General features: G+C 47.4%; 8 protein-coding genes across 8 annotated transcripts; 3 read left to right on the forward strand and 5 right to left on the reverse strand.

Annotated features, from left to right (window-relative positions):
• Window positions 1-4,965: 4,965 nt before the first annotated feature.
• On the forward strand, window positions 4,966-6,735 carry EYB26_006877 (uncharacterized protein; the record flags this gene model as incomplete). Its single annotated transcript, XM_054266150.1, has 2 exons — window positions 4,966-5,860; window positions 6,001-6,017. The coding sequence occupies 2 exons, from the start codon at window positions 4,966-4,968 to the stop codon at window positions 6,015-6,017; spliced, it is 912 nt and encodes a 303-aa protein (XP_054122125.1).
• A 607-nt stretch (window positions 6,736-7,342) lies between these two features.
• EYB26_006878 (uncharacterized protein) lies at window positions 7,343-8,128 on the reverse strand (the record flags this gene model as incomplete). Its single annotated transcript, XM_054266151.1, has 1 exon — window positions 7,343-8,128. One exon carries the CDS (start codon window positions 8,126-8,128, stop codon window positions 7,343-7,345), a length of 786 nt encoding a protein of 261 aa, XP_054122126.1.
• A 411-nt stretch (window positions 8,129-8,539) lies between these two features.
• EYB26_006879 (uncharacterized protein) lies at window positions 8,540-9,217 on the forward strand (the record flags this gene model as incomplete). The annotated part of the gene is made up of 4 exons (XM_054266152.1): window positions 8,540-8,596; window positions 8,697-8,757; window positions 8,909-9,038; window positions 9,115-9,217. 4 exons carry the CDS (start codon window positions 8,540-8,542, stop codon window positions 9,215-9,217), a joined length of 351 nt encoding a protein of 116 aa, XP_054122127.1.
• A 687-nt stretch (window positions 9,218-9,904) lies between these two features.
• Window positions 9,905-11,293, forward strand: EYB26_006880 (uncharacterized protein; the record flags this gene model as incomplete). The annotated part of the gene is made up of 2 exons (XM_054266153.1): window positions 9,905-11,153; window positions 11,214-11,293. 2 exons carry the CDS (start codon window positions 9,905-9,907, stop codon window positions 11,291-11,293), a joined length of 1,329 nt encoding a protein of 442 aa, XP_054122128.1.
• Window positions 11,294-11,472: 179 nt separating this feature from the next.
• EYB26_006881 (uncharacterized protein) lies at window positions 11,473-12,318 on the reverse strand (the record flags this gene model as incomplete). The annotated part of the gene is made up of 2 exons (XM_054266154.1): window positions 11,473-11,689; window positions 11,756-12,318. 2 exons carry the CDS (start codon window positions 12,316-12,318, stop codon window positions 11,473-11,475), a joined length of 780 nt encoding a protein of 259 aa, XP_054122129.1.
• A 283-nt stretch (window positions 12,319-12,601) lies between these two features.
• EYB26_006882 (uncharacterized protein) lies at window positions 12,602-14,405 on the reverse strand (the record flags this gene model as incomplete). Its single annotated transcript, XM_054266155.1, has 2 exons — window positions 12,602-14,087; window positions 14,143-14,405. The coding sequence occupies 2 exons, from the start codon at window positions 14,403-14,405 to the stop codon at window positions 12,602-12,604; spliced, it is 1,749 nt and encodes a 582-aa protein (XP_054122130.1).
• A 742-nt stretch (window positions 14,406-15,147) lies between these two features.
• Window positions 15,148-17,087, reverse strand: EYB26_006883 (uncharacterized protein; the record flags this gene model as incomplete). Its single annotated transcript, XM_054266156.1, has 5 exons — window positions 15,148-15,612; window positions 15,660-16,071; window positions 16,118-16,200; window positions 16,252-16,919; window positions 16,970-17,087. 5 exons carry the CDS (start codon window positions 17,085-17,087, stop codon window positions 15,148-15,150), a joined length of 1,746 nt encoding a protein of 581 aa, XP_054122131.1.
• A 4,090-nt stretch (window positions 17,088-21,177) lies between these two features.
• EYB26_006884 (uncharacterized protein) lies at window positions 21,178-23,908 on the reverse strand (the record flags this gene model as incomplete). The annotated part of the gene is made up of 5 exons (XM_054266157.1): window positions 21,178-22,242; window positions 22,293-22,455; window positions 22,513-22,619; window positions 22,677-23,369; window positions 23,429-23,908. 5 exons carry the CDS (start codon window positions 23,906-23,908, stop codon window positions 21,178-21,180), a joined length of 2,508 nt encoding a protein of 835 aa, XP_054122132.1.
• Window positions 23,909-24,504: the final 596 nt, after the last annotated feature.

Genomic DNA, 24,504 nt, shown 5'->3' on the forward strand with positions numbered 1-24,504 from the left:
CCTGATATTCGTGACATTGATTGTGGACTCCATGATTGCTATCGATGTTGCCGTCACCGGAAGCACTGATCGATTGCTACACCTGATTCAAGCGAGATCTAAGCTTCGATAACGAACGAACTCCTAAGTTCGGTATTTTTATCTTCCAATGTCGTATCTGTACATCTAACCAGAGTTGGAAATCTACACAGCAGTACTCAAAGATGCAAGTGATTGATAACGCCGGATGAAAACGATCCGCTCACCAATGACTAAGCGGGTCATGAGTTTCCGTGGGACTAGTTAGTTAACTACTACAGTAGTTTAAACATTTTAGGGCTGCGAATCCGGTAACACAACTTAAGGTTAGAGCTGTATTTCATGTTCAAAAACAATCTACAAGGCTGCATGTGCGATCGCCCACAGGTGTTCTAACAAGAGTCGCCAAAATATTTACTACGTATACGTACTCTGTAGAAACGCCTCGCGAAATAAGCATAATGCTCACCCCGAGAGCGACGACTCATGCCACAATATTAAGCTCTATTATTCGTAAGCCACCCGTAGCCCTTCTCCATAACGCGGATACCATATCCTCTTGTTCGAGATGGAATGTTCGATCGAGCACATTTTGGGGGTAGTCGGAGCAGCTGGGATAGATACTCGGCCTCACCGATCAGTGCATAACCCTTTTTTATTGTTTTGGTTTAACCCTTATTAATACTAGTATACGTACGTAGCATTCATTTAGAGCCTAGAGATGACCAGCGTCGCATCCATCGATATCAGATCGAAGATCGATCGCACTCGAACGGACAGTAAAGATCTCATCGTGGAAATGGCCCGTCCACTAAATATTTAGGCTGGCGAACTACTATAGAAGGTATGATATGATGTACGGATGAGGCGAGGGGGATAAATTGATTCTGGGGCTGGGGTACGACAGGGAACGCAATGTTGATGTTCATATCATAATCATATCAATTGATGGTTGATGGATTTGATTGATGCCTCGGCACAAGACGTGATAAGGTTCAATAGTCTGATGTCCAGTGATGCGCTTGTTCGAAAGCGTCCTTACAGAGTACGCACGTTCAAACGTTGTAGAGTAGTATGTTTGTCGCAGCGGGGAGAGAGTTCGGTTTCTGAAACACGAACGTTGGAACCAACTCATTCGCGCCCCACTATACCCCGTTCTCAGCCAATAGCAACGCGCCAAGCCGCGCCCGCCCCTTTTGACGTGCAGCAGCAGCGCGGGTGTGCCTGACGCTAAGCCCAATGCGGTAATATCCCCTTGCACGAGGCGAATCATCGTCAGCTCAGTCAACTGTCAAGCAAGTCTCGCAACTTGCAAGCGAAGACTTAGCTACGTACCTGCATGCGTCGAGCAGGGTTCTTCCCAGACCTGAGAAGAAAGTCAAGCAACGCGCTAACTATACTGTGTATCTGCGTGTTGGTATGCGGAACCCGTGCAAAATAGGGTCAGACGCATTATACGTAGTATACGTACTAACTATTTGCCAGACTAGTCGAAGACTACTCCGACGTAACTCCGTACTTAGCTCTACTCCGGAGGGAGAAGGGCTCGTGAGAAGAAAAGCCGATGTTGCCAAAGTAGTGTTCCGATTTCCTCCCGTTCCGTACTGAGACGGAGCACGGAGGGTTAGGCCCAAAACATTCTAGTCCGATCGTATACGTATCAATTGACTCGATTCGGTATCTTCGTAAGCGCGAACTTTGAAATGTGCAAACTTTTCAGAAAGATAGGTTAACTACGTACGTAGTTACGTACTCCGACAATCCGAACTAGACAACCCCTAGTATGCGCACTTGACACACGCCCAACAAGCCAACTGAATCCTTTTAGGATTCTTCCCACAATCGGGTAACCCAGCATAATAGAATCATGTACGGTACGTATCAGTTGTCTTCTTTCTTCCTATATAGCGGTTTTCTTCAAATAGAGGGTGTGATCCTTCTTCCCCATATGGCCGTGTTCCGTTCTCCGCACCAATAGTAATGGAACGACGCCACATCGGTGGGTAACTATGTGTTGCCATGTACGGAGTATGTCAATATGGAATTGTAACTTTATGTCGGCTTTGCGGGTGAGAACAGAATCCTTCAAAGGGAAAATCCTTGAGAAACTCAGCCGGTCTGTTGCCACAGGTTGGACTGTCCTACCTAACTAACTGCTGTAGCTGCCTATACGAATAGAACTGGAAGTCCTTGTGCTACATATCCATTTCCCACGGTTGGCCATTGCACAGAATTGACTTACCCTTACTATATAGTAGTTAGTTAACTGGTTAACTAACGTTAATACCAAGATTGACTAATCCGCTTCAAAGTCAAGTCAATAAAGTTATACTCAGTGTGGCACTCAGCTCCAGCTGATTCCCAAAGAGGAAAATGATGAAAAGGCTTTCGACACCCGCATTGTTGTGTAATCAGCCATTGCGATTGGCCAACGCTAACGGTCTAGGCACGAAATGACATTGACGATTCTTGAGCATGTTGGCCTGGTTCGTCATAGGATGTGTGGCAGAAGAGAAAAGAGTGTACGATTCTTGTGTGGAGAAGGGAAGACGCCGTTGTTGATACAGCGCAGCAAGCACTGCGATTTGTTGGCTCCGTGGTCGATGGTTATACAACGTAACCATCACGGACAATCTTTAGACTGATGTCATGATGCCGAAAAACCCTAGAGCATGGAAAGATTTTGGTGTGGCGTTTTCAACGATCACGAAACTTGAAGGAAAAAAAGAAAGAAGGAAAAGCGGGCTCTTACTTAGAAGTTATGTTATTCCTTGTCAGGCTTGTCTTAGTCACTCACTAGAGCTATCCTAGTCCATATTGGGGTTGGGTCCGTTTCATATTGGGGTTCGCCGTCCAACTCCGAGCAACTAACGTACAGAGCAGCATGTTACAACCCGACACCCATGAACAACGGTGTTCTAGATCCTGTCGCTGATTGGTGGTCAAGAGTAACACAATGCGTCTGTATCATAGAATCAATCCCCAAAGGCAAGGCTGAAAGATAGCGGGTAAATTGTAACGGAAAGCGTCGGATCTATTTTCAATCTGGCTTTTGCACGTGAGAAACTGACAGCCGAGGATTACGCGTAGTAGGTAATGTGGCAAGTCCTTGGATCAGCACCTTAGTCCTCAACTGCTTTGAACCCTACAGAGAGAAGTTTGGGCCAACCCTAGTTTTGGGTGAAAGACAAGTTAGAGCTAGACTTTGTGGAAACTGGATGATCGTCAGGCACGGTTTGCCATTCGTGGGCAGACCCGACACCACCTTCGAACAGCGCAGAGGTCCGTATTGGCCCAGAGCGTGCATGTCTTCGTTAGCGCCGGGAAGACTCAAGTCACTGAGTCAGGGTGTGCTAAGCAAGGAGACGTACGAAGCACAAGTAGTATGTAAAGTGCCTCCGGATGATAACATTATGTACATTGTACGTTAACTTAGTAACTAGTTGAGCAACGCATGACTTTGTGGTTTGACACAGTGTTGAAGTTAAGTTCGGATGGGGGTGGTTGATCGCTCAGACAACACCCAAACAGGCCAAGGATGAACCATGAACCCCTGGACCGTCCTGCCTTCTCCACTCTCCACCGCCGGTAGACGGCGTCTGACTGCCGTCGGGGCTACGATTGAGTCTGTCGGGATCAAGAATTTGTCATGCAATCACTGTAGTTAACTAACTTAACTAACTACTAAGTTACAGGTTACGGCATGTAGTAAGACACACAATTCCTGTTTTGTTGTACGGTCACCGTCAAGACACGTGACTTTGATTAGATCAGCATCGCAGCCAGCCGACGATAACAAAGTTAACTAAGTTAACTATGGCATCCTGACAAAGGTCGATGTATCTAGTAACTTATCTACTCCAGCATGACCGGACACCCGACTAGTCAATTCTGAGCCAGAGTCGTCAGACTGGCTGCAATCGTCCCCAAGATCAACCAGTGCAAGGTGCTTTCATTGTATTTATGCTTTATGCTGTCGATTAGCCAGTGGCTAGCGTCTTGGCGGCCTAGTTGGGACTAGTGAACCGCTGGCTTGTCCTGAGCCAATCACAGCGCCCGCTGAGAGCAAAGCAGAGCGCCCCCCCACGAGACTCCTGGCGTTGCCCAGAGCGAGCGTGCCTGCCTGGGCTAGCCGCTAGTCCCTTCCGAGTCTGCTGCTGGCTGTGCCCGCCAGTCATCCATCCTTTTTCTTCTTCCTCTCTCCTCCCCTCTCTCCCCTTGCCAATCCATCTGTCTGTTCTCAAGTCGTTTTCTTTTCACCTTCCCTTTTCATTCCCTTTCTTTTTTGTTCGTCGTGTCCTGGGACCGCGTGTTCACTCATTCACCGCGCCCATCCACACTGTCATTCATTCTATTTTCTCGTTCCCAGCCTCGAACCGATTCGATTCGCTCGGCCTTTCGTTCTACCGACACGGTCCCTACCGCTGACAGCCTCAAAGGCATTGACTATTGCTTGATTATCATTATCATATTTATCTTCACAATTCAGTCACACAAGACTTACTCGCCGGATCTGGCATCACCGATTGTTTGTTCTCCTCCCGAGACTGCGCCCCATCAGCGCTACTCCCAGTAGTACTACTATTCACCATACAGCTGCCTGGATCAGCTGTTATATCATCTTCAACCCTCTCGCCAAACTCGAGCCCACCATTTCGTTTTTAACCATCTCTTATTCGACATATTCTCCATTGCAGCTCTGGAGCGCCTTGAATTGTTTATTTCGACACACGGGTCTTGGACTATCGACTTCGATCACCACACATTGGCTCTAGATAGAAATATCTATCCAATTGCTTAACCATCGCCAACTTTTTGCGATCGATACCTGATCCAACACGGAACGTACCTTTTTATTTCACCGCGCATGAAATAGAAAAGGATTTTTTTTTTCCCCCAACAGAAACCATTTGATAACAATTTATTCGATTTACCAATTTATCTACAATGTCTTCGATAGACAGCCAACCCGCTGTTGCGGGCTCAAACGTCGCTACCCCAACAAACTCAACTCCCTCACCATCTATGACGAGCCCTGCGGCTTCTGCTCCTTCGAGTTCTGCGTCCCGCCGGCCGCCGCGTAAGAGCACACTGACCCAGCAGCAGAAGAATCAAAAGCGCCAACGCGCAACACAGGACCAGCTGGTCACCCTGGAACAGGAGTTTAACAAGAACCCAACCCCGACTGCGGCAGTCCGCGAACGAATCGCTCAGGAGATTAACATGACCGAAAGATCAGTACAAATCTGGTTCCAGAACCGACGCGCCAAAATCAAGATGATTGCTAAGAAGAGCATCGAGACTGGCGAAGACTGCGATTCCATTCCAGATTCAATGCGGCAATACCTGGCGATGCATTTCGACCCACACAAACCCGGTGCTAGGGAATTATTTGGACGACCCAATGGACTCGGTGGACTAAGTAACGGTTACGGCATGGAAACCACCCCTGGAAAGATCGTCATTCAGCACTTCACGTGTCGTACCCTGAGCATCGGTAGCTGGCGACGCATTGGACAAAATGCCATGGATTTGGTCATCTTCTACTCGCCGGATAAGGCTACTATGACTTATTACATCAACAATGATTCCGCCGGGTACAAGATTGAATATCCGTTCTCGTATATTAAAAGCGTCATGCTAGACAACGGCGACTTGACTCCGAATGCCAACGGTATGCCCACGCGACCAGGTGGTTTGGTCATTGAACTGAACCGGCCTCCTATCTTTTGGATGGATTGTTCGAACTCGGGTGGATTCTTCCAATGCGGCGATTTCACAGAAGACCAGCAAGCCAGTCGCGTCATGACCCACCATCTTGGCGGTCATCCCAAGGTTCTAAGTGTGCAACTAGCTAAGCTTGTGTCTTTGGAAACCTTTCAAAATCGCTTGGACTTCAACTATTCCGTTTCTGCGCCAATCACTCCTCCTCAGGATATCCATCGTCCCGCGTCTCAGCCAAACCGATTCACATTGGCCCAGGTGGGCATATACCCTGATTCGCACCTAAGTGTTAATCAGATGCCTCGTGGCCACAAACGTCAACGCAGTCGATCAGTGCCAGCGGCCATCGATTTGTCATACTTGCACACGCCAATTGCTCCTTTCCCTCTCCAACATCCTCAGGTATCGCATATGGCGCCCAATCCGAACATGTATGCTCCTATTCCTCAGAATCCAAATGCCCTACACGCCTTGGGAAATGATCTCCGAATCAACACTGCTGCCACGTTTGTTGATCCTCAATCCTATCCCATGTCCGCGACTACCATGTCCGACTTTGCTGTTGCCAGCCCGTCATTTTTCAGCGCGGCGCCTCCGACGGAGTCAATTGCCATCACCGGCAATCCTGGAGATCAGTTCAATATGCCTTACGTATCACCCTCGCCAATGTTAGATCAGTCAAAGATGATGAACCAGCCACCGACCTCCATGGCTAACTTCAGCCACGCCGACCCTCTTATTGCCAACCACTCGCCTCCACTTTCGACTCTGCACAATACAATATCAAACGACATGTTCAACTTTGGTGCGGATCAGCAACAGGGGATGACCGAAGATGGATTCGTGTTGAGTGAAATGTATGCGAAACATCACATCAACCAATTTCCAGATGGCCCAAGCTTTGACTTTTCCATGAACGCGTTATCAGAAACGCAGTCCCCCATGCCTAGTGATATGCATGGATTTGAAACGATCCAGACCACTTCGGCTTGACCGGACTTGGTTGTTACAAATTATTTATGGCGTTTGATCGGCATGGCGTTTGGGGCGATTATCCTATGTCTTTTGGTGACATACTTCATGATATCCTTTGCTATTATTTCCCTTCTCTTCTTTATGACTTCCCCCATATTATCATTGCCTACCGGCTGGCCAAATTATCCGGTACCAAGGCATCGACTTGGTGGATAAGTTACTGTGCTTACGGATTGCTACATTCATCCCTACGGCCGGTTCTGTAGTGTGGACTAGGTCCATTTTTCCATTCTGAGATCTTTGGTGATCTTGACTTGCGCAATGTTCTCGCATTTTCGTTCGTCTTCGCTTCTTGACATGTTTTATTTGCGTTCAAAAAATATCTTTTCTATTCATTTTTTTTTATGAAAACAAACGGCTTGAGTTTGATGTCAGCATGTCAGCTTTCACTTCTTTTTGTCGACTGCATTAGCTTTGAATATTTGTCAGGCATTGTCTGACCATGTTAGCATGGGGTAGTTGAGAGGAATAAATTCTTACATAAGATTCGATTGACTGGGGTATCCATATAATACAAGTAAAACCATCCATCTATACACGACTGCAGGCTAAATACAGTACAGCATCACTCCCAACCTTTCGGCACTCTAGCCTTTATCCCTCTATTTTCTCTCAAATATCTTTCCAAGACAATCTCAACCTTGGCCAGAAACCCTCTATAATCCATGCCCGGCTGATCTGTAACGGAGTGCGTGACCCCATCTTTGCACCATACACTCCAAGAACCCATCTGCGCTGCCATGAGCGTATCTGTCCCCAACCGATCACCTACCACCACAACCTCGTCAGGCTGATTAATCACACCTCGTTCCCGAAACCATGCAAGCACATCAGGACCACAGAAAGGTTTCCTCTTCCCGCCTGCACCTTCTATACCCGAAGAAGGCTGGACACGAAAAACCGGGATCCTCAAATACTTCAACTTTTCTTCTAGCGTCCTCGCCTCATTCTCATATTTCGGTACGTCTGGTCTACTCCCCGCCGTATTTGATACAATCATCACCCCATCCGGGTTCGTGTGGATATTAAATGGCGACGTGGGCGACGTGCGGAGTTGCTCGAGCTTGTCAAGGTACGCTTTTGGGAGTGTGGTAGTATGTGGCGGGCAGAGGGTGTTGTCCTTATCGAGAACCAGGGCTTTTATTTTTGGTGTTCTCCTTTCACCATTTGTCTTGGATTCTGTTGTTTGGGAGGAGGAGGAGGAGGAGGAGGCTAGATGTTGGCCGATTTGTTCTGGGAGTTCGAGAAAGGTTGGTATTGTGAGATTGGGGAGGAAATGCGATGGTTGTTTGAGCAGGGTTGAGACTGTTAGGTTGAAGGCTTGGAGGTTGGTGTTTAGGAGGGGGGCCATGGTGTCGTTATACGCTCATATTATGTATTTCAAGGTTGCAGGTACAATGAATGGTACAGTATGTAAAGAAATGTTTCTATAGATCAAAGTTGAAAAAAGTGTAGTTGATTGAAGCTAAATGATAGGCGGAAGCTCACCGCAGAATCTCATCTCCGGCCCCACGCTTGGAGTTCCGCCGACCTAGAACTTTGACTTTTCGGTTTCACTCGAGGACTCAAGAAATCAACTCGACACCCTCCCTACCCCTTACGAACGCCTACGAGATATATCAATTCCGCAAAACCATACTTCTGTCCACCTTTACATAACGAAAGTTCTTGTTACGTAGCGTCGCGCGTCCTTGTATTACCAGCAATCGAGCTCTGAACCTGTCGCGCGATCAACAGCGACCACCACAGGACAACAGTCACCATGGGCAAATTAACGAGCACAATCGGTATTCCCATCAAGTTGTTGAACGAAGCACAGGTACGACTTTTGAATCCGCCTATGTTTTGCTAGATTTGCGCTATGCGGTCGGGGTTATCGCGAGAGCTAGACTTGCTGATACGGATGTTTTGACATATAGGGCCATGTTGTCACGCTAGAAATCACGTCGGGACAAGTATATCGGGGAAAGCTACTTGAAGGTCCGTTCTATCCTTTTTTTCATCATATCTGGGAAGGGAAGGGAGATGTGTTGCGTAAAGGAACTAGCGACAACTTTGCAAAGCCATGCAACTCTCTCATCGACCTCTTCCCATAAAATATTATACTATGATGCTGACGTACCCTCTACAGCCGAAGATAACATGAACGTCCAACTCAAAGATATTACAGTCACCGCGCGCGACGGCCGAGTCTCACATCTCGATCAGGTTTATATTCGTGGAAGTCATGTGCGATTCTTTATCGTGCCGGATATGTTGAGGTTTGTCTTTTGCCTTTCTTTCTTTCTGTTGGCAATTATCTACTTTGAAATTTCCTGGCTAACGGATGATTGATAGGAACGCACCCATGTTCCGTACTCGTGGACAGCGTGGTAGAGGTGTTGGTTTGGCTCGTGGTAAAGCCACCGTTAACAGAGCTCGGGGTCAACGACGGGGTTAAACGAGTCTGTCTGTCTTTTGATGTTTCGCGTTATGGGTCGGTTCCAGCAAGCTTCGATAATCGATTTCGCCCGATCCTGAGTTTGTTCAACTTGCTGTTTTCTTCGGTCGATCAAGCAGAGATGCTCAGCCATGAATGCTAGAGAAGGTGAACTTCAATGCCAACAGACACTCTGGCTTTCCGAATACAGCGAATACAGCGAATATGGCTTCATTTCATCTTTCACTTTCATTTGCAGAATCTCTTCGAAACAACGAACGATGTCGCCAACGAGCTAGTTACCGGATTGAACTATGTGACGAGCGACATACTGGATCCATTATATTTCTTAGATTAAATCAAAAAGGGAATGGAGTTTTCGTGTTGTTTGTCAGTCAAACTATTGTGTTATAATCGAATATCACGTCAGGTATTAGAAAATTAAAGGGCTTGAATTCAACTTGACGGAGCTTTTTGAGATTAAGCCTCCACACTCGTACACTGTATTGCGGAGTTTAGTTGGAGATTCGACCCCGCTTGAATTTCAACCAACATTCCAATTTATTATTCTCCGTTCTAGATACCACCCACTTCCAACTATCTCATCCATATAGAGATCCGATTTACATTCACACGGGCAAAGCCGAAAATAATGAGCGCAGCATAATTCCGACCATCTTCTTCAACCCAGATACAACGGGTGCAAAGATGCCCTCCCCCGCAGCTCCTGCAGGCCACGATCAAACCTCCAAAACTACCACCTCAAAGCCAAAGAGAATAACCAACCCCCTCCGTATTCTCATCCTCACACCCTCGACTCAATCAAACCAGACAATCCCTGTTCTGTTACAATCACTAACCGGCGTACCCGCCACACCGCCTCTTTCTTCTTTGTCATCGTCGACAGATAATCCAGAGCAGAAGCAGTCATTTGCAGGCTACACAACCCACGCCCCATTCCAAATATCGAATAAATACTACTCCGCCGACGTACCAATATGGGTTGACGAGATTCCCACAGCCTCATCACCCCCTCAATCATCAACTGTCGCTACTATCCCTACCAACGAAGAGGCGATAGAAAGCACCTCGCAATGGAAAACAAGCTTCCTATCCGATGAAGCGCGCGAAGTGCGTGACGCAATTGGCGCTATAGTTCTGTGTGTACGCAATCCGGCGCTGGCGATTAGTAGGGCGGTGCCGAAGGAGGCATTAAGTCTTGCTACTACGGTCGGTTCTTCGACGTTACAAACGGCCATTGAGGAGGACAGCAAGGATGCAGCTGAGAGGGAGGATGTACGATCTATCAAGGAGTTGATGGGGATTGTGAGTGAACTCAAAAGCAAGATTGAGGAGGAGCGGAATGGCGGTGATGAAGATGAAGGCGATCTGGTGGGAGGGGCAGAAGTTCCAGGGATATTAGTTCTGATTGATGAACACCGCTCCTTGTCATCAATTTCGAAAAAGAAGCACGGATCCGGGATTGATGATGATGATGAAAACCTCCAGGCTGAAGAACCATTTTCGTCATCCTGGTGGGAAGAGGTACTTTACGAGCAGGGCATATTTGGTATGGAAGTTATACAATGGACGCCCTCTTCATCAACCACAAACACAGATGTACCAGAAACGAGAAATATATACGGCGAATTAGAAGGTTTACCGCGCCTGAAAGAGGTTCTGTCTACTCATGAATGGACTGCATCTTCTTCAAGAGATGTTGGCGACGAAGACGACGACGATGACATAATGGCCTTCCTCAACAGCGAGACTAGAGGCGAGGAAAGCACCGGGTTCAAGTTCGAGGTTGATCAACTCGAGCGTGAAATGATGGGTTTGCGATTCGCTATTAACGGTGGTGATAACGAGGATGATGATGCCCATGAAGAGGAAGAAGACCCGGAGTTGCAAGTTGAGAATCTTGAGGCGCTGATGATGCGTATGAGGGCCATCAAAGGTTTGTTTCTTGTCCGAGCATACAAGTTGGAAGGATGGTCAAGCTGACTTTGGTGAATAGATATGTCATCCGATTTACCAGAGAGTAAACGCAAGGCATTCGCGGCCAAGGCTGTTAAGGATATTATGCGAGAATTGTGATATACCATTTGCATCAAATGCAGACAGTGCTAGTCGCCATTAAAAAAAATAGATATTCTAATAAACTACACCCCCAACCGTTTAACCACTCTATCCCATTCGTCTTGCGCCATCATTCTGCCATCACTCATGACCATCAATTTTTACTTCCAGTATGTGACGTTACCGCCAATGATCGATTAGTCGACACGGCTCTTTCCTCGCATGACTCTCCTGCGCTGCGCCATCATGTGCGTGTAGAGGATATAGCTCCCTGGAATATAAATCCCCAAAACAAGGACCAAGAACCACTTGTAATACTCATGCACATATTTCTCCGCATGGTCGAGCGAGAGGTACATGAAAAAGCATTCAGAGGAGATGCCAATGGGATACAGGACGAAGAAGGTGTTGTACCTAATCACGTTAGCCATTGCCCATTCCCTTCACTACAGGAAAATCGAGAGAGAAAGAGGGAGTTACCTCAACCACTGCCACCACCCCGGCACCGACAACCCACCAAGCTGCAACACGAAGAATCCATAACGAATACACTCCGTTATCCCCCAAGCAAACATGCATCCAAAGAACGCAAAGTCACCATACTGAACTTTACCAGGAACGCCCATCAGCCCTTCACCAACGGATTGTTGCACAAAGGGGATATCAGGGAAGTATTTCGACAAAACACTATCGTACAACCCCGACCCTTCGCGGAAGGCGTACATAATGCCCCAGACAACCGCGAATCGAGAAGCGACCTGCATCGCTGTTGTGATCACGGGTGCGCGGACGACGCCGATGAGGGAGTGAAAGATTTCGAGACCGGCGAGGGATTGAGTTATCAACAACAGCGGGAAGATCTCCGTCGGGATATTGGAGATGGTTTGGAGGTCATCTTGTTGGTATTTCTCGAAGAGCGCGAGTGCGGTGCGGATGGTGCAGGTTGCCCAGAGAGCAAAGTTGAGCAGGTTGTACAGGAAGAGGTATGCTCGTGTGAGGCCTGAGGCGGACTTTTTGCCTGCGGGGGACTTTTTGGGTGGCATTTTTGTTACTTGTTGACTGAAAAGACGGTGCTTCTGATGCGAGAAATGCAATTGAGGGAAGACACGATATATATACAAAGGAAAGGGCAACTCAACAAAATACTGTTGGCCCGAGCTCCTTCCCCAAAATTGGCCGCTCTAAACCATCTTCGGAAATCGAGCCGCGGCTGCATATGAGCTGGGACCACAAAAGCAAGGGGGCGCTGATAAATTTATTGGTAGGGTTAGGGTTTTTCTATACTGTGTCTGTTCTTGACGTCTACGCTCTGTATAGTTGATGCATCTATTCGTGCTGCCTTAATCGAACCTTGACATCAAAAGAAGGCAAAAACGCATTCGCCGATAAGCTATGACCTGGCACCTTCAGTTCCTTTCCACCGCCCACAGATTCAACGTCCCATAGTGAAATAATTGAAGCTGTGATCAGCATGACTTCTCTTTCGATCAGAGCACTAAAAGTCTCGTCTCCGGCAAATGGTAGGACTGTTTGCCAGCCAAAAGTTTCCTTTGCCGGGGGCGATGAAGGAGGAGTAGCAGCCCTGGAAAGAAATCGGTGAGGTGTAAAACGTTTCGAGTCCCGGTAATATCTCGAATCGACATGGTGTGCACCACTGGCGAGACCTAGAATGTCATCCTTGAAAAATTGGTAGGATCGGGGATGCTTTTCGCTGTCACGACCAAAAATAGTTGCATCTTCCTTTGACTCGGTCAGAGTGAGATTTGCAGTCAACTGTCGATAAGAAACCGGATTCGCGTCCAAACGTATCGTTTCAGCATACGTCGCTTTCAACAACACACAGCCCGTGAAAAGCTTCTCCGTATCAATCGATAATATCGGGGGTTCCGCTATAGGCAGACCAGTCACTTTTGGATCTGAGCGAGAGACTTTGATATGAGGCGCAATTTCCTTTCGCACGGCAGACAACAATTCAGGATCTGAGAAGATGTGCAGTATATTCCAAAACACCAGTTTCGATGCATCTGTAGTTATTTTCCATAATAACCAGGCATCTAATCGAGCGCTTAGAGAAGCTGAGAGTCCTGATGTTCGCCAACATCGCATACGTTCCTGTACAATGTCCGAGACGTCGTCCAAGTCCCGGAACTCCAGAGGAGCGTTTCGGCCGTCTTCAAGCGCAGAAAAGGAGGCTTGGAGCACTGATATGGTCTTTTGGACGCGATCTCGAGCAGCGTATGCAGCAGAAATACCCGGTGATGGAATCCATCGCGGAGCGCCGGCGACTAATCGCACATATTCCTGGTCCCAGCTCGTCAAGTCTTCCACAAGTCCGGGATGGAAGTCCAATAGTGCTTGTCCCATAAGGACATAGGCAATGTGGTGGCTTGCAAAGCTCCTAGTCAATGCAAATAATCCCACTTGGCAGCTTTGCGAGTTGACGCCATTGCCGTCCTCCACCACAATATCAGTATTGCGTTCCCAAACCATTTGATCGACCAGACTTCTATTAAACGAGACAAAATTCGCAGTCTCGCGCTCCAGAACTTTAGCTAATGTAATTGTAAATTTCGACAGATATGATTCTTGGGTAAGAAGTGTCAATGTAGCGTTGACCGCCTGCCGGGCCTGTGGCGACAACCTGCGAAAAGCACCACTGTCGCCTACAAAGTTCTCCATAACTCTCGGAAAATAAACTCTCAAACGAGCGTCGCCGTTCTTGATGAGTGTTCTGATCATATCTGGTGAGTACACAAGATACTGTGTCTGCAGCCCCATTTGAAGAGCCACAACAGGCTCATTCATAGTTTTTCTATCACCAATTAGACATTTATACCTAAACCTAGATAAAAGAAGGGAATACGTACCGAGCATCAAGTAAGAAATCGCGATGCCGCCAGAAATAAGAAAACGCATGCCCTAGTCCCGGTATCCAATACGGCAGTTTCCGCACACGGCGCGGCTCACCGTCCGCAGAGTCTGCATGGCTTTGGCTTTGGAGTCCGGTGATGGCGCGGGTTGAGAGGATGGAGAATATGAAAATAGCCACGAGGATGAAAAGAGAGTATTGCTCGGCGCTTTCTTTGACTGTTTGGATTAGGGTGTGTGGTGGTGAGGGTTGGGAGTCCATGTTGGCGATGCTCTTTTTTAGAACGCGGTGTATATGTTTCGTATCGGTATTGATATCGATAACTCCAATGCTGGCTCAATTATGATGCATGAAAAGGCATTAAATGATGAATAGCCTTCTCTATGTTTGAGCATGCATTATGACCCGTCAGTATGATACTACTATCCGGAAGAGAAGAAAATTGCCAGCAACTTTCTGAGAAATGTAAAGTTGAGTCGCTTCAATTCTGTACTATGCAGTTTGAAGATCGAAGATTGCATGCATCAAAAGACTGTTAGTTAAGTCTGATGATAGTCGTGTGTATAAGTGCCAGGGAGATGAAACAGAGCTGAAGTGGACACAGGGACACCAAGCCTCAACGGAGATCCATAGTGGATCGCCGGGTCTAGCCGTATTAGGCTCGAGTCAGGGTCGATGTCTTAGGGTTACCTCCCAGATCTGGAAAAGCATTCATCGTCAATCATTATCTAATATTTATTGTTATCAGAGAGAACAGCTTCTCGTTCAGAGTCTCCTATGTAAATTCTTGTAACGAAATGTTCTATATCTCCCCTAATATCTGTCTGTCTATCAAGATGTACTCTGATGTCGAGAATACGAAGCCACTGAAATAAACCACAACCAAAATCAACGTCGTTACACGATACTTCAGACTGCTGTAAAGAGGATGGTAATTTCTTTACAACTGCCTCCCATTTTCCCTTGTGCGCTCCACACATCTATCATAAGACAAGCGGTTCATTTACTCCAAATCCCCATTCAACGTCTCCACGACACGCCCATCATCACCCATTAATTTAATCGGTCTTCTAGGCTCATGAATCGTCGCCGGAGTAGGAACAGCCGGCATCGTCGGTTGCAGTGGCAACGTCTCATCCGCACTCGCATTCGCAACAGCCGCAACTTCAACATCTTCACGTTGCTGTTGCAATTGTTGATCTTCTCGCTGTCCTTCTCGGGGCAGCTGAGAGCCAGCAATCTGAAATACGATCCGGGGAGGCTCCCGGGTAGTGGGTGGAGCGTTGCTGCGGTTTCGATAAAAGCGTAGACCGCGGGTTGATATTGGTGTTGCTGTGCTGTGAGTGTTTAGATTGCTTGGGAGGCAGATTGGTTCTTGTTCTCCGGAAGTGGAACTCAGTGCTGTTGAGATTGTGCGCGGGATGTGGTAGCCTGCTTTGCCGAGGGGGACGCTGAGGCCATGCACAAACTATCCAAGTTAGCTTTGGGTCATCCCATCATGAAGCAGAGACTTACAATAGAGCAAATAACCAAAAACCAGACCACGATATATGTCACCTCCGCCGTCCTGACGGCATCGGCACGTACCTCTCCATCAACTATTATTTCCTCCAGCAGAAACTGGCGGCAAACGGAGAGATAAAAAACGGCGCCAACACCGATTGGACCGAAAAATCCTACAAAGAGCGCTTGAGAGACTTGCTCGATTTGATGGATGTACTTGTGCATCACAAACACTACTGGTAGACGACGGAACAGTAGAATCAAAATACCCAGGACGATCAACCGATAGATTGGAATGATGTCGTTGTGGGCAAACAAGGCCCAGGGACAAACGGCCCCGAACCAGACGAAGATGGCCAGATTGAGTAACATATCAATCGTAGGTTGGAGGGAGTCATCCATTGTTTCGAGACGGAACCAGTCACTATTTTGTTAGTATTTTGTGTGAGAAGAAGGGGGACCTGACCTACTCCTGAGTAAATGCGTTTCCGGCTATGAAACAAGCAAGCAAATCATCGGTGCCGATTAAGCCACAGGTGCCCATGATAAATAGCTAGGGAGGTCAGCAAACCGAATGGTAGTCTCAGGAAGCTAGGAGACTTACACCAAGCGAAATCGCAAAAACAAGAAAACTCTCCCTATCGACGTACCGCTTCTCCTCCGCCCAATGAAGTAGCTTCATAGACAACCAACCTACCGCCGCACCATACACGACACTCAACGCAATCTCATAAATAAGCGTCTCATAAATCCACAGAGCAATCGCTTTTCCTCCTCCTCCACTAAATTCTGGACCCTGGGTATACTTCATCAGGTACAGAGCCAGAAACAAAAATGGATACCCCAATCCATCATTCGCACCAGACTCGGCAACAATAATCCTCTGTAAAGGACGCGGGATATTCTTATCAGCAAATTTCCCCTTAACAATAGAGTTGGACAAGACTGGATCAGTCGGCGTGACGCATGCACCGACTGCTAGCGCCTGGATGAAGGATATATTAGGCACAAGACTCCAAATCAGTAATCCGCTCGAAAGCCACATAACAGCCATCCCAGGACCAAGAAGTAGAGCTAGACTCTTCCATTCCGTCTGCAAGTAACGTCCGGGTAGTTGGACACCGGCAATAACCAGCTGGACACCCAGGACGAGACGGGTGAAGTACATGGTGATAGCGTCCAGGTTGGACTGAGACCCCATTGCATAGTCCATTGGTTTGATGAAGTTGGCTGCATGGGGGGAGAACGTTATGCCCGCCAATGTGGATATCACTGTTTGCTGAATTAGCATCATGACAAGGACAGCAGAAAAGAAAACTAACAAGCCTCAGAGAGATAAAATCGTTCCTTGAACAGATACGACACCAACCCAAATATGGTTATAAACCCTCCCAGAACGGAACATACAATATTGAAATTGTTGATTTCAAGAGACGGCATCTTGACTGCTCTCGTAAAACTCTTCCTATGTGACCAAATCCTTATAAAGGTATCGTACGTTATCGATTTATCCAACCCCCGAACTTTTCGGGCTTGTCGACAAAATGGTTCTTCCACAAAAAGAGCCGATATTCAGCAAACGTTATTCAATCATAATTTTTAGGGTAGCAGAAGATAAGAACGATAGACGGGGTTGCTCGCCGAGCATTGGGTGTTGATGGATTGTGACGTTGGAGTATGCCACTTTGGCGATGTTGATATGTCCACTTGTTGTCTATCTGCCTATAATCCTAGAGTAGTAGAGTGTGGTTTATCGAGGTTGATATGCAAATGAGTTGTGAACAGTCACCAAAGAGCGGGGGGATTTCGTTGTTTTTCTGCCTTCGTAGGGTTTAATAGGGCTGTGTCATGTGATTGGCCGATCAGACAAATTCAAAGCCTGAGCGCGCGTCGTTGCTAACTTGGTACGTGCTGTTTACGTAGTGGTGTCTAGACCCTTCGTATTAAGCGGCCTGATCTCTAGATATTGCTTTTTCTTCTTTTTTGATATGTCACTGAGTTGATAAACTTGATATGATACGTGGTGAGGGGTGCATTGCCACTCATACTTCTTAACGCCGCATGTAGGAATTATATGCCCGAGGACAATGGAGCCCTGCACGTGGAATGGTGTGATGTTGTGCGACCTTATATCAATCCATGCAAATATTATTGCTGCTCATAATATTGATTTATCGAGAAGACTCCAGCAACGATAATGTCATTATTTATCATAAATTCGGGTCCAACTCACTTACAGCCGTTACATATGTAGGGTTCATTCAAAAGTCATCAAAGTCATCATCAGCGAGTTCGTCAGGCATATCGTCATCAGTTGCTCTGAGTCCAGGTGCAGCAGATGATGCCTTCTCCCCAACTCCTCTCCTGGCCCCGTTGACGGCTAATCTATCTGCCTCTTCGTTCCCTGCATCACGGTTATGTCCCTTGACCCATTCGAATGTAGTAGTTACTTTTAGCGAATCCCGTTCATTGATTTTCACTAAAATCGACTGGATGAGATCTTTGTTTTCGACTGGCTTTCCATCTGATGTTTGCCAGTTGTTGCGAATCCATTTTCGGAACCAATTAGTAACGCAGTCAATGGAGTATCGACTATCTGTCACAATGGTGACAGGGCGATGCCGTGGTGCTATTTCAAGTGCTCTGATAATTGCTGTCAACTCCGCACGTTGATTTGTCTGGCGGTGGCCTTTTAATGGCTCGGAAACGTTTCTGCTAACAACAAAATAGCTATGAGTAAAAGGTTCCAAATGAAAAAAAGTCTGATGGACCTTGGAAGCCTACCTTGTATCATTCGGTCCGAAATAAACTCCAACACCAGCTTGCGCAACCTTTTTACCATTGCCGAGTGAACTACCGTCGGTATATATTCGAAGCATACCAGGAGGTCCTGTAGGCTTCGCTTTGGTGGTAAGCTTCTGTCCTGGTTCTTTGTACACTATTTTACCCGTCTTAGGATCGAGCAGAACATTCGGATCAAACCCATCTTCAGCACCTGGTGGTAAAGGAGCAAATGTCGCCGGAATCTCGGTATCTCCATTAGCAGCATCCGTAGGATTCGCAGTTATCAACCCCCCGGGTCGTTGCAACGACGATTTATTATTTCCACTTTCCTGGCCCATGCTCACAAACTCCTCTGCCTCCTTGCGTGTGTCAAACTTTTTGTACCGAGGCCGGGTGAAGCCTTTAATCTGTTCCTGAGCTTCTGCCCAGTTCGAATATACACCAGGAACTCTGCCCCTTTGTACAGCATAAAATCGTGTGCCATTCTCGTTACGGGTGGATGCGCTCCCGTCACGCGAAGATACCTTTTGACCCGTGAGGAACGAATTTGCTTCCTCTAAAGAAGGAAATGACTGGACTGTCGTATTCCATTAGGAATAAATCAACTGAGAGATCCTTAAACAATAGGCGCAGCAGACACACTCACAGACAGCACCCTTGAAACCCGTAACTTGAGCAAGACAGTCATTCCAATTGTAGTATATCCCCGGACGAAACCCTTCCTTGACAGCGTAAAATTTCACAGCTGCAGTACGTTTCCTTTTCGTTCCACTGGTGGCCCCTCCCGACGTTGGTGTTTGCGTTGGCGATGCTCCGCCTGCGAGGCTAGGCCCAGGACTCGGCGACGGAGTTGTCTTCGCGGTTATGGCGTGGTTATTCATGTCGTCGTTGACCTGTTCTTCGTGCGGGAAGGCCAATTGCGAGATACGTCGCGACCAACTGGGGCCGAACGAAAAGGTGTTCCAGGTGCGGTGACGTTGGTGCTGTAAATTTCGCTCCTGCACTGTTGATGGTAGATATGAACAAGGTGCTGTCCTCGAGAAGCGGATCGCAGTGATTATTGCCCTTGCTGGAGGCACGATGAACGAGGATGTATCAATCGATTGCGCTTGGTTATTTGACTTGCTCTGAAAAAAAAAGACAGAGCCCGCGGCTTTCAGTAGATTCCGCAGAACGGGACAAAGAAACAAATGCTAAGTAGCAGAGTGGTAGTAGTGAGATGAAAGCAAAAGACAGTGTGAGAGGTAGAAGGTAATTGAAAGCAGGTTACCAAGGGCTGATCACGAGGAATTGATTGGCCAGGGTTCCCCGGATGGAGGGGGGAATGGAGAGGAGGAGGAGGGGGATAGCAATGAGACGGGAGAGGGGTGGGTGTAATGTTCCAACTGGCTTCAATATTGAGTCGAAGAGAGACAGATTCTTGCGCGTTTGGATTTGCCTGGAATGATCTAGGAACAGAGGCGCGTTGCAATCCTTTGCATGGTTGTTTGAGTTGAGGTGATTGTCCAAACAAAATAAGTTTGGGGAGAAAGAGGGAGCTGGAGCTATGACATCGAAAACGTGGTTACATTACCGTAATTACATAAGATATCTTGCTAAATTACCGTATCACCATACACTATTAGCTTATTCCTGAGCATCAAATCGATCGTATCTCGTTGGTCTTGACTACGATTTCTCAGACCTCCTACAGAACATAGTCTAAGATAAACTTTTTTTGATTCATTGTCAATCTAATTACACTGATTGTGGCCCGACTGCAGGCATAGCTAAACGAAATTTGAAAACATGCAGACAAAATCTGATGATATTTTCGCAGAGTCCATCTAGCATTCAAGCTTCAGAAGTAAAACCTGACTTGCCCAACAATCATAAAGGTCAATCGACTTTACTGTCTGGGCATATACTTTTGAAGAATGGAAAGGATAGTAAAAACATCTTGACCTCAACGGCTAACCAGGAGGTATGCAGAAGAGTGAAAGAATCAAGAGAGACAAGGTAAAACTAGACTGCAACCACCGTTCTTGCGAAGAAAGAGATGAATGCAGAGAACCACAATTATCTCTTTTCTCGCATGACTCTTCAACTCCTAATCCTTCTGTTAAAGCGACTAATCAATGAAGATATGTGTAGTCCACCGAGAGCATATGGAGGACTATCACGATGGAAAGTGACAAATAAAGGGGGATATGTAGGCACGTAATGTGTCGATAAAAGGGTATATCTTGGCCTGAACATAGCCACAAAGATATGCAAGCTCTCTAACAGACCGTATGAAATGGTGACAGAAAACATCAAGGTCACAATCAGACGCTGCGAGCATCGTTCGTCAAGGATAAGCACGTCGTCAATCAGTCGAATCTGCATGGCCTGTCAACGCCAGATGTCGGAGCAGCCGCCACAGAAATCAAGTAGAAACGGAATGGGATGTAGATCAGGTCACCACCCGAACATCACATTATGATTATGTATGAAAGTCATGGCCTCGTAGACAACAACTGGCATCAAAAATGAAAGCTAGTGTCGTCGAAGACAAAGGAAACGTATGAAAATGTCCGGCTATGCCATATGTACAATCACCGGCATATCGAAAGACGACAAGGGACAACCTGTAAAAACAATCATGTGCGTCAACGAAGTAGTTAACTAACGTAGCAAAGCTTCTAGAAGCTACCATCAAATATGCATCCGTGCGTTTTTAGCCATTCTCTTGGACGCTGAGAAGTATGAAAGCACGTAGGATGATTTAAGGCGAAGAGATACGTTGGTAAAATAGGAGGTACGCGACTTTGTTGTCGCGGGTACCATATCTTCCAAGAGGCGTCCTGTTACCAGGGGAGTTCGTAGAGGCCGCAGGTGACGAAACACCATTGACGACACCACTGGTGGACTTCCTGCTTGCGTGACCGTTGGGTCCGCCGTTAACTTGACTCCATCCGGTTTCATCATCGATCTGGCTACTTGGATCGATTTGTTCATATATATTTGGGTTATTGTCGCGCTTGTGCTGTTCCAAAGCTGCCGCGAGAACTTTGGGATCCTCCTCGCTACCTGCTTCGGCCACGTCCTCGCTGCGCACTCGACGAATAACGGTGTCATCCATCCTAATCCATTCGCGACCATCCTGGCGTCTCACATCGACTGTATAGTGGCCACCACTAGCATTCTTTCCATGGTGGTATATAACACCAATAAGTCGATAGTGTGGAAGACCACCATGAATTGCCATAGCGTTGCGTCGATGGGGTGGGAAAACTTCGCGGGGTATCTCCAATTCCAAAGGATACCCGACTTTCTTCCAAATCTTTTGAGTACCGTGTGTGACACTGTCGTATTGAAACCGCTTGAGATGGAGAATAAGTACAGGAGGCAGAGTTTCAATGAAGACCTGCTTGGTAGCAGCAACCTTGGGGCCTCTAGGAGAGCTGAAATCACCATGAAGAGTTTCTGGTTTAGTAAGACCTTTCAAAGCGTCAATGATGTTGTTGACTTCAGGTGATCCAATATCCAGCTGTAATGGTTGATAAGGCTCCAGCGTCACCGAGTTCTTGTTTCCAGGGACTTTGAATTCTGAACGAATCTTCCCTCCAAAAATCTTAGTGATCGGTGACTCGAAGTCAACATCACCTGATGATCGAGTGATGGCAGACTTTTGTTTATGTCCGACTTCAAGCCACCCAGAAGCCTCTGACGGCTCGCCAGAGTCTGCATTAGCTTGCATAGTACCACTTTGCAAAGCATGCGCACATTCCTCATGGAGTTCTTCCAGAAAGAAACCAAGAAACTCTTGTGCGTCTTGTTGATGTCCGCGCTATACGATGTTAGCTTGAGTTGTTCCACGATTGAGGAGAAATATCTTACTCTCATATCACGGAAGCGCGGGAGCTGTCGAATCACTTCATATACAAACTCCGGGATAAACGCTTCTCCGTATTCTTCCAGTTCTTTGTGCTTTAGTCGCATGCGCAGTTGATCTTCTGAACATGCAGCATCGATCACCCTAAATTCTCTCATGAACATGATACTATTCAAACCATTCTAGTCAGCAATTACACACTGTGTAGGGGTCTGAGATACATACGTAGCATCAATCAAAGGCACGTCGCTTTTGAAGCTGTGAGTTGCGCGGTGTCCAATGTAATCAAGGAATTGGTAGAAGGGCACACAAAATGCCAAAATTTGTAGTACCTAAAGGGAAAAAAATGAGTTCACGAAAATGACGATGATTGAGCAAAGGAGACATACTGAATTCATATAGCACATGTTACCAGTGTTGACGAGGCCCCTAGGCTCTAAGAATGCAATCTTCTCGCCAAATTGATCCACGTTGGGACCAAGACTTGTCAAAACATCACCGAGTGACTCACTGCGAGGAGCCTGTAGGTTGCCTGACTCGGCTGGCACATTCGGTACAACACCAGCAGCGCGAGCTGTCTTCGAGCGAACCAAATCAGCCCACGACTTAGGAGCTGCAGGAGCGGGTGTTGTTGGTTGTTCATGGGGTTCTGGGCTAAGAACTTCGCCCGTAACCTGCGAAGAGTCCGTTTGCTGGGCCTCTTGAGCGCACACGGATTGCTTTGGTGTGACAGGGGCCTGGGGTAGTATTGGGACCACGGGTACTATCGTTGTCTGTTTGGGAGTCTGGGCTTGGTCTTGAGAACGAGATGCAAGATTTGTTGGTGCGGTGGAAGAAGGCGTGGTAGGGTGAGTCGAGTCAGACTCCGATGGCGCCTGGGAGGTCGTAGGTGTTTGCGGCTCCGAGAGACTATCACCTTGTGTGGATGATTGTTTTTCATCAGCATGAGCTATGTCTTGCTTTTGGGACCCCTTAGCAGGAAGCTCGACAGAAACATTAGAGGCTTGCAGTGAGCGACCACTGCGACGTTTGTGTGGAGCACGAACAGGAAAGGGTTCGTCTGGCACAGAAAGCCAAGGAAGCTAGAAGAGAAATGTGAAGTCAGAATTGGGTTATTGATTAGATATATGACTAGACTTACAGGTGCACGGAATGGTATGCGTGGTAGTAGACCGCCCTTTGGTAATTCTGCGACTATAGCAGGAGATGAAGCCACGCCACTTGATGTCGATAATACAGATTGCACAGACGATGGCGGTCGCTCATGACCATCGATTGTCATTTGATGTTCACTAAGGGGAGGAGGGGATACAGCAGACTGGATAGGTGTTGACGCTGCGGATGGTGGCTGAGGATATACATTTGATGGAACATGCATGGGTGTTGGAACTGGCTGCGAATGCGGATACGAAGAGACTATCAACGGGCCGTGGCCGTAAGGAGGTTGCTGGTATAGACGAGGAGGTGGTGGTCCTGGAGGCATAGGGACCCCTGGTGGCGGTGGATGCATTTGAGGGTAGCCATTGTACCATGGTGGTGGATAATGTTGTGCATAGACAGGAGGGATGTGACCGTTAACGGGAGGAGGATGGTAACTCATGTACGCTGGGGGGGAGCGCATGTTGGATGGGCCTGGGGAGTAATGCATATCATGTTGTCGCCGGGGGTGAGGTATGGGCGGCTGCCCATGGGGCATTGCCGGCAGATGATGGTTTATCATGTCCAGGCAGATAGTGCGGGTTGCCTTGCCTCAAAGGGAGCCATGCGAGACAATGACTAGGCAGCATCTAAATCCCTAAACACAGCAGGATGAACGGTCGCCTATGTTGCCATGCTTGTGCACAGCAATGAGCAACTCGGAAAAGGTGTGGTTGGGTGGTTGTTGTGACGCTCGACGTGTGGTGATGCTGGGAGTCAGAGATGAAGTCAGCTTCAGCCTTCATTTTTCTTTTTTGTCTCGCTTTTCCCAACCACCGACATTGACAGAGAAATAAAACTTACCAGTCACCACGAGGCAATGTATCAAGAAACAATCGATGAATACTATGAGTAACGAATAGAATCCCCAAGCAACGCAGCTTGTGACGAGTAATGAGGGAGTCGTGTGTAGGTCAGTCTGGTTGGCGCAAGGAAATCGCAGGCCCGAGAAAAGAAGCGCCAAGACCTTGCCGCCTTGGAAATTAGACGCCGCGCTTATTTACTATGGCGCTCTGTCTG

This window comes from Talaromyces marneffei, chromosome 5, assembly GCF_009556855.1.
Source record: "Talaromyces marneffei chromosome 5, complete sequence".
NCBI classification, from domain to species: domain Eukaryota; kingdom Fungi; phylum Ascomycota; class Eurotiomycetes; order Eurotiales; family Trichocomaceae; genus Talaromyces; species Talaromyces marneffei.